At 40.1% G+C, this 7,086-nt stretch overlaps 1 protein-coding gene across 1 annotated transcript; it reads right to left on the reverse strand.

The window, feature by feature from the left end:
* Positions 1-1,409: 1,409 nt before the first annotated feature.
* LOC6653145 (uncharacterized protein CG3556) lies at positions 1,410-4,980 on the reverse strand. The gene is made up of 6 exons (XM_023181375.2): positions 4,858-4,980; positions 2,544-3,933; positions 2,277-2,472; positions 1,885-1,962; positions 1,742-1,824; positions 1,410-1,666 (listed from the first exon to the last, which is right to left on the reverse strand). The coding sequence occupies exons 2-6, from the start codon at positions 3,919-3,921 to the stop codon at positions 1,605-1,607; spliced, it is 1,797 nt and encodes a 598-aa protein (XP_023037143.1). The 5' UTR covers positions 3,922-3,933; positions 4,858-4,980; the 3' UTR covers positions 1,410-1,604.
* Between the last annotated feature and the right edge of the window lie 2,106 nt (positions 4,981-7,086).

Below are 7,086 nucleotides of genomic sequence, written 5' to 3' on the forward strand. Positions count from 1 at the left end.
TTTCATACTAAGTAAGTGGTAAGTGGTTAGGTTAGGTAAGGTTAGGTTTACATTAAGTTAAGCATAACAAATGAATATGAAAATGAAAGTGCAATTGAATGATTCGAAAGTGAGTGGAGTGGAGTGGAGTGAACGGAGCGTGATTCGATCAGATAATCTTGTGTAAATTTAATGATTAGCTTGATAGTACAGTTAGCAGTTAGTTAAGGGATCTTTATGAGCTGTTTTTTTTTTTTTTGTATGTATGATCCTGCTGCTGAATGGATAATAGAGTAGTGGATAGTGCCATAATGGGTAGTGTAAGTAGTGAATAGTGAATAGTAGTAGTAGTAGTAGTAGTATTAAGAGTAGTATTAGCCGTACTTAGGTATGTATATGTATGTATATGTAAGTAGGCATACAGTTTTGTGTCATCTTTCTTTTTATCGATTTATGTATTTTGTATAATTCGCCACGGCCTTCGATTTGGTTTTTTCCCCTTTTTTTTTTGGTTTTTTGTTTTGTTTTTAACTTCATATAAAACTAGTTGCTGTATATATGTATATATAATATGCATGTACATATGTATATATCGATTTTCTGTATGTATATATATTTCTTTGTTTTTTGGTTTTTGTTTAATGTATGTATGTCTAAGGATGATTTTCAATCACTTATTGTTACGTACGGTGTTTGGTATAACATGCTCTCCCGCTAGTTAGCTTTACTTTACTTGCTCTTACTTTGCTTGGACTGAACATTCATTTTTCTTTATCATTTATCAATTATCAATTGTCTTATTTCATATTTGTTTTAGTTTTTTTGTCGTTATTATTATTAGGCTTTGTCCACCTACTTAGTTATTTATGGTACAATAACATATAAAGCATTTCTTGATTTAGCAGCTTATTACTCTTTCTGCATTTCATTTCTTTTGGTTTTTTCTTTTTTTTTTTTTTGCTGTTGTATATCCTTTCACGTATGTAAGTAGAACGGGCCGAAAAACGGACGGAGTTTTCTTTTACGTCTTTTCAAAAATCGAAACTAATCAAACATATGTATCGTAAAATAATAACAACACAAAAGGCAAAAAACAAAAAAAAAAGGAAACAAAAATTTCCATTGTGAAAATTTCTAGCTCTTTGAGAGCTTAAAATCTCATCTTGAATTCGATTTGATGTTCGATGCTTCTTTTAAATTTTATAGTTCTATCAATCCTATATTCCGATTTTCGGTTATATCGTCCTTTGCGCTATTGCGTGCAATTTATGTGTGTGTGTGTGTGTGTCGTGTGTCGGTGTGTTTATGTACTTTTGTTTCTTCTCGTTTGCTTTTTGATTATTTTTCACGGTATATACACACATATTTATATAAGTATAGCACATATATAGCATGTATATATGTATATATATATATATTTATATAGTATATGTATGCATGCATGTTTTTTTTTTGTTTTTGTTTTAGTTGGTAGCTAGTAGGTGGCCCTAGCGATAGCAATTTGCTTAGTGGGTTTACTTTAGTGTCTGTGTTTTGTGTTTTTGTTTCTTATAGTTTCCTTTCTTTTGTTTTGGTTTTGTTGTTTCTTTTAACTAAGGCCCGTATTAGGTTACGTTGCCATGTGCTTAGAGTTTCTTATACCAGTAGAGATAATGTTCACCATCTTCAACCATCAGCTCGTCGACACCTAGAAATATATTGATAAAATGAAAGAGGGCCCAGTTCTCTTATGGCATCCTTTTTAAGTGAAACGACAACTTACCAACTGGCGCAATAAGTTGATTTCCGGGCGTGTTGTTGGCATCGGGTAATTCAGGCAACCGATAGAGCAGCCAATAATGGTACCTACATAAACCAAAAGAAACTCATAAACACTCTATGAATTATGTTACTCATACCACCTACCTTTGTGGCTCCTCCTTTTTGCCGTAGAGTGTGTGTACATAGTGACCATTGGGCCACTCACGAGCCTCAAAAGTGAATCTGAAAAAAGGTAAACGAAAATTAAACAAAAGTCAAATATCTAGTGTCTAAGATTTTTGGCAGATCAACATTGCAAATAATTTTGCATAATTTTTGTCAACGAATTCTCTTTGGATTGTGTTTATTGCAAGGTTAATAGGGATATCCTTTGCTTGAAAGCAGGTAAAGCTGTCAGTTAAAATTTTTGTGGCATACTTTTAGGCAGTCATTACATTTGGGTGGAAATTGAAGTTCAACTTTTCACACGCATTGCAAATGCTTTGGAGACATGGAAAATCGAAACTTGATCCCGTTCCCGTTAGGTAACTACTCACCTGGGATCCATTTCGGCTGCTTGTGTCATGGCCTTGAAGAAACTCGTATTCTTGGGCGATACAAGCGACAGAGAGAAATCCTCAGTAACATTGGATCCGACCCACAAGGTGTATGTGTAGGATATATTCTTGGCATCCGATTCCTCAGCCGATGAGCTCAGGCCAAACGGCACAGCCAGCTTGGGTTCGCCATTCTCTAAAGATTAAATAACAATTGGAGCAGGAATGAATATTGGATGAATCAGGTATTTCGACTTGGTTACTTACCCGTTGGGTCACTGCTCTCCCGAATCACGTGGTCGCATTGCAGAGCACGCACTGCACCAAGTCCCTTCCAGCCCAGAGCCAGAACAATGTCGGCCGTCAGACCCACACCAATGTCAGGCTCCTGGCCATCTTGCAGTGGCTCTTCACTCCAACCGCCATCGGCCCGCTGCCGACTAAGTATGTACCGAGAGGCTGCTGTGCGATTCCAATGACCGGCAGGGTCGTATTCCAAGTCCTGGAGAGCCTGCATGGCTAGTGCCGTGCTACGCAGTGAGCCAAAGCTGCCGCGTTGATCCTGCAGGCTGGCCAGTCCTCTGGCTGGACGCCGCACAAAGTGCTGCAGATGGCGATGGCGATGATCGGTGACAATGCAACGCAGTGCCAAAATGACCATGGCGATGGCGTCTACACTCTGATCTGTCACTCCGCTGGCGATATCGAGCAGTCGACGGATTTGACGCTTGCGTACGTGAGCCGCCGAGCTGCAGGCCGAGAGCGTCGTGAGGGCAAACTCAATGTCCTGCACGGGCTCGTGGTGTTGCAGAGTGGCCACCAGATCGTGTCCATGAAAATGCTTGGGATCCTTGCACAACGAACCCAAGGCCAAGACATAGCGTGCCAATTTGTCTAGGTTGAGGGGTTTCGGAAGCGTATGATGCCGATCGAGCATGGAAAGTATCTCGATTTCCATTTCCTTGACTGAGAGCGTATCCTCTAGCTCCTGGATAACCTGCATATGGGCATCGGCACTGTCGTTCGGATCCCGACCGCCGGACAACTCTTTGGCCAGTATAACCACATGCGTGTCATTGCCCCAGCCGTAGTCGGAGGCGCGTTTCTCCTTCAGCCAATCAAGAGCTCGCAAGATCGCCTCCTGCTCCACCTTTGTTGGGCTGGCCGAACCAATTATTTCATGAGGTGGTGGCGGTGGAACCAGCGACTCAACGCTGCCATTGCCCACTGATGTGTGTACTGCTGGAACGGATGGAGCCATCTCCAACTGTTCCAAATTGGTAGAAGTGGCTGTGCTTGTCACGCTGCCAATGGGCAGGGATATCGAACTATTGCCACTACTACTGCTGCTGCTGCTGTTATTACTGCTCCCGCTGCTGCTGCTGCTGGTGCTGCTCTTGCTGTTGGCAGCGTTAGGATTCTGTTCCAAGCTACCAACGCTCGCTGTGAGATTGACTGAGTCCGTGGTCAGCGGGGACGATATGGTGCTTGGACTGATCGTGACGGCCAACGGAGCCACAGGCGAGGCTGGCGCCAATGTCGCATTCTCTGTGAGCGTCAGGACCTCCGGCAAGTTCAGGCCCAAGTTCAGACCCAATATGAAAAGCAAAACCATCAACGGTGGCATCGGGGGCGGCGACAACATCTTCAAGAAGGTCTACGAAAGAAAGCGAGAAAAAAGAGAGAAAAGTCTGAAATCAACATTTGTTTTTATCAGCTGATCAGCTGATAAAAGGCTGCCATCGCAGGCCTTGAGCCTTGAACTAGATTTGTCGATAGTTACAATGCCCTGCGATCGATATGTCAACACTGTCAAATCTCCCCGCACCGCCCACCTCCTTGTGCCTTACATGCCTGTCACTGTCAATTAGTCATCAAAATGGAATACCTAAAAACCACAACAACAATAAAACCCACACAGAGACACACAGACGCACACACACACACTGACACTACCTAGGCAAAGTGGTTATTGGTGGGGTAGGCAGGAGGATAGAAAGAAGAAAGCAATTGGGTGGGGTTACCTCTACATAGCTCTCTCTCACACACTCTCTCCCCCTCTCTCTCTCTTTCTCTTCGTCTATGTGTGTGTGTGTGCTATTCGTTTTTTTCTTTCTTTTTTATGATTTGGGCGGAGGGAGGAGACCTTTTTCCATTTTGCCTTTAACAATAAAACTTAATTAAGGATGCTTACATAATAATACAATAACAACAATGCGAAACTCGGACAAGGACAGCAGTAGCAATAACAACAACAACTATAACTTTATCAACTTGCAATTGATTTTGAAGTGAAGTCAAGTTAAAGACTCAAAACGACCCTTCGATGTGTCACATAGTCAGTTAATTAAACACTTGGTTTTGCGCTTGTATTGTGCACTTTTTTGTTGTTGCTTGTTGTTGTCGGTGGCACAGGCTGTTTTTTTTCATATTCTTTTCTCACTCTCTCTCGCTCTTGCTCTCTCTCTCTCTCTCCGTATTTCTTTCTGCTACTTTCTCTTTATCCGCCCAGCTGTCGTTGGTAGTTAGTAGTAGTAACTTGATTATGTATGTGGATCAGTTTATGGTCGAAGATTCGTACTTGATTTTTAGTCCTTCAGCACCAGGATACTAATTGTATTTATTGAGTTGGATTTTTGCTTGCTTTGTTGTAATTTCTTGGAGACGACAAATCGCCAGCAGGAAAACGTGACTGTGCCAATTGACGTTGCCACCTTTTTCGCCGTGGGTAAAGGATATGCCCACCACGTGGCATCACTATTGCCCGGTGCCGTCATCTAGCTAAAAAGATTTTATTTGCTGTGGCATATACAACAGATGGCAAAATATCCTTGAATGTCTTCCATATGGACACGAGCTTTTAAGCTCTTTTCAATACGGAAAATATCTGAATTTAAAATTATCAAAAAAAGGACTTTCGCAGAACTCAATATAAAATTTGAGAACTTTCTTTAAATATGTGCAAAAAGCACAAATGCTTTACGTTAAATTCAGAGCCGGATTAGCCATATGGAAATATAGACTAGCAAATCCAACGGACTCCGAACTGTAAAAAGACTCCTTTGCAACAGTCCTTAAGGGTTTAAGGCTTGTTACTAAGATTACTTTGGGAAATCCAGCATAATATATCCAAAAATATCTAGTTAAAATACCCTTGCAGTCTTCGGCCCGTCCTTCCCCATCTCCTATGCAAGCCCATTGTGTGTTTACATGGGCGTACACATGTAGATTATGTAGCGTTGCGTCCGTATGTGTGCGTAAAAGGCTACTGGCAGCGTTCAAGCAGAGCCGGTGTATAATGACGATAACTTGTGTTCTATTTATTCGATCTTATTAAAATTTTGGAATATGATGTTTTACATGCAAAACTATCCCTTAAATAAATTTGGTGAAGATACTTTCACTTCTTTTCCGATTTCGCGTATAGCATTAAGTGATATAGGGGTACGAATTAAGATGATTTTCAGACTTCATCTCACCGAGATTATAAATAGCTTAAATACCAAGTTTCATCCTAATAGCTTTTAAATAGGCGAAGTAAAATATAGCATGGCTAGATGCACTCAGCTTCTCATGCTGATCAAGAATATATATATATATCCTTCTCTACAAACATCAGATCAACTTTATAATACTTTTTGTAAGGGTATAAAAAGTGTGGAAGGGACCCATAAATAGCGCTCCTCAATACGATTCCCAATCCTAACAAAAGAGATATGAACAGATACATTAAAAGCCACTTTTCCAACTTAAATTAGTTGAAATAAAAAACATGCGAAATAACAAACAATGTTTTTTAAACCATTTCTTGCGACGAAAAATTTATTTTTGAGGCTAGAAATTAACCATGTTTACGAGCCTCGACCACTATTAATTCTTAGGGCAAGCTTTTTCCCGAACCCAATGTGTAACAGACGATATTTTGAATCCTAAATTAGATAACAGATGCGAATATATTTTCTTTCTGAGAGATCATTTTATTTCCTTAATTTTAAAACAACAAATGTTTGTTGTACTATGATAAAATAATAGTCATGATCTAGAAACAGTTTGCGGAATGTAAGGAATGTTTTACTGCTCCAAATTATTCAAAGCTTAGCAAAGATGTCACAAGGTAGACCGATTTGAAAAGAAATAGGAAATTAAGCTATAGATTATTTTAAATGTGGAAAATCATTTGGTGAAATAGCCAAACAATTAAATCTGGCTAAATCGTCCGTTTAAGAATTATTAATCAGTTTTAGGAAGTACATTGTCAATAACAGCTCTTTATAAAAGATGCTGCAATTGTGAAGGCCGCTCGTCGCCAAAGATTAAGAAATTTAGCATTAGAGTTGTCTGAAAAAATCCAAAAAAGTGTTAAGTGTGAGGGGATGAATTGCAAGTGCAAAAAAATTGGATATAAGTTCTATAAAGTATGTAAATGGGCGAAACCAGGTAATCCGAAACAAATCTGAAGCGAAACCATAAAGAATGCCTAAAACAATAAAGTTCCCAGGAATCATAATGGCCAAAGGGGTAGGCCAACTGCAATTTTTTCACAGGGTAGTCAAAGCTCAAAAACAAATTAACATCCTAGAAGAGAGTTTGCTGCCACCAATGCCAAAACAGGATAAAGCATCATCTTATACTGCCAAACGAACTAAATCGTGGCTCCAGTATAGAGAAATTGGGCTCGTAGATTGGCCATCACATAGTCCGGACTAAGCCCAATCGCGAATATATAGGGAATATTGTCTGGACGTTGACGCGTACAATGCGAAGTACGTTCAAGTGGCCCATACGACACCAGGACATAGCCTGTTTCGCC

The sequence above is a fragment of the Drosophila willistoni genome (assembly GCF_018902025.1).
Source record: "Drosophila willistoni isolate 14030-0811.24 chromosome XL unlocalized genomic scaffold, UCI_dwil_1.1 Seg142, whole genome shotgun sequence".
NCBI classification, from domain to species: Eukaryota; Metazoa; Arthropoda; class Insecta; order Diptera; family Drosophilidae; genus Drosophila; species Drosophila willistoni.

Bases quoted from the DNA above. Each gene is read 5' to 3' on its own strand.
- LOC6653145 (XM_023181375.2), bottom strand. From the start codon at position 3,921: ATGTTGTCGCCGCCCCCGATGCCACCGTTGATGGTTTTGCTTTTCATA. The intron at 2,473-2,543 runs GTAAGTAACCAA...TTTAATCTTTAG, and splicing joins GGAGAGCAGTGACCCAACGG to AGAATGGCGAACCCAAGCTG. The intron at 1,963-2,276 runs GTGAGTAGTTAC...ACCTTTTTTCAG, and splicing joins GCAGCCGAAATGGATCCCAG to ATTCACTTTTGAGGCTCGTG.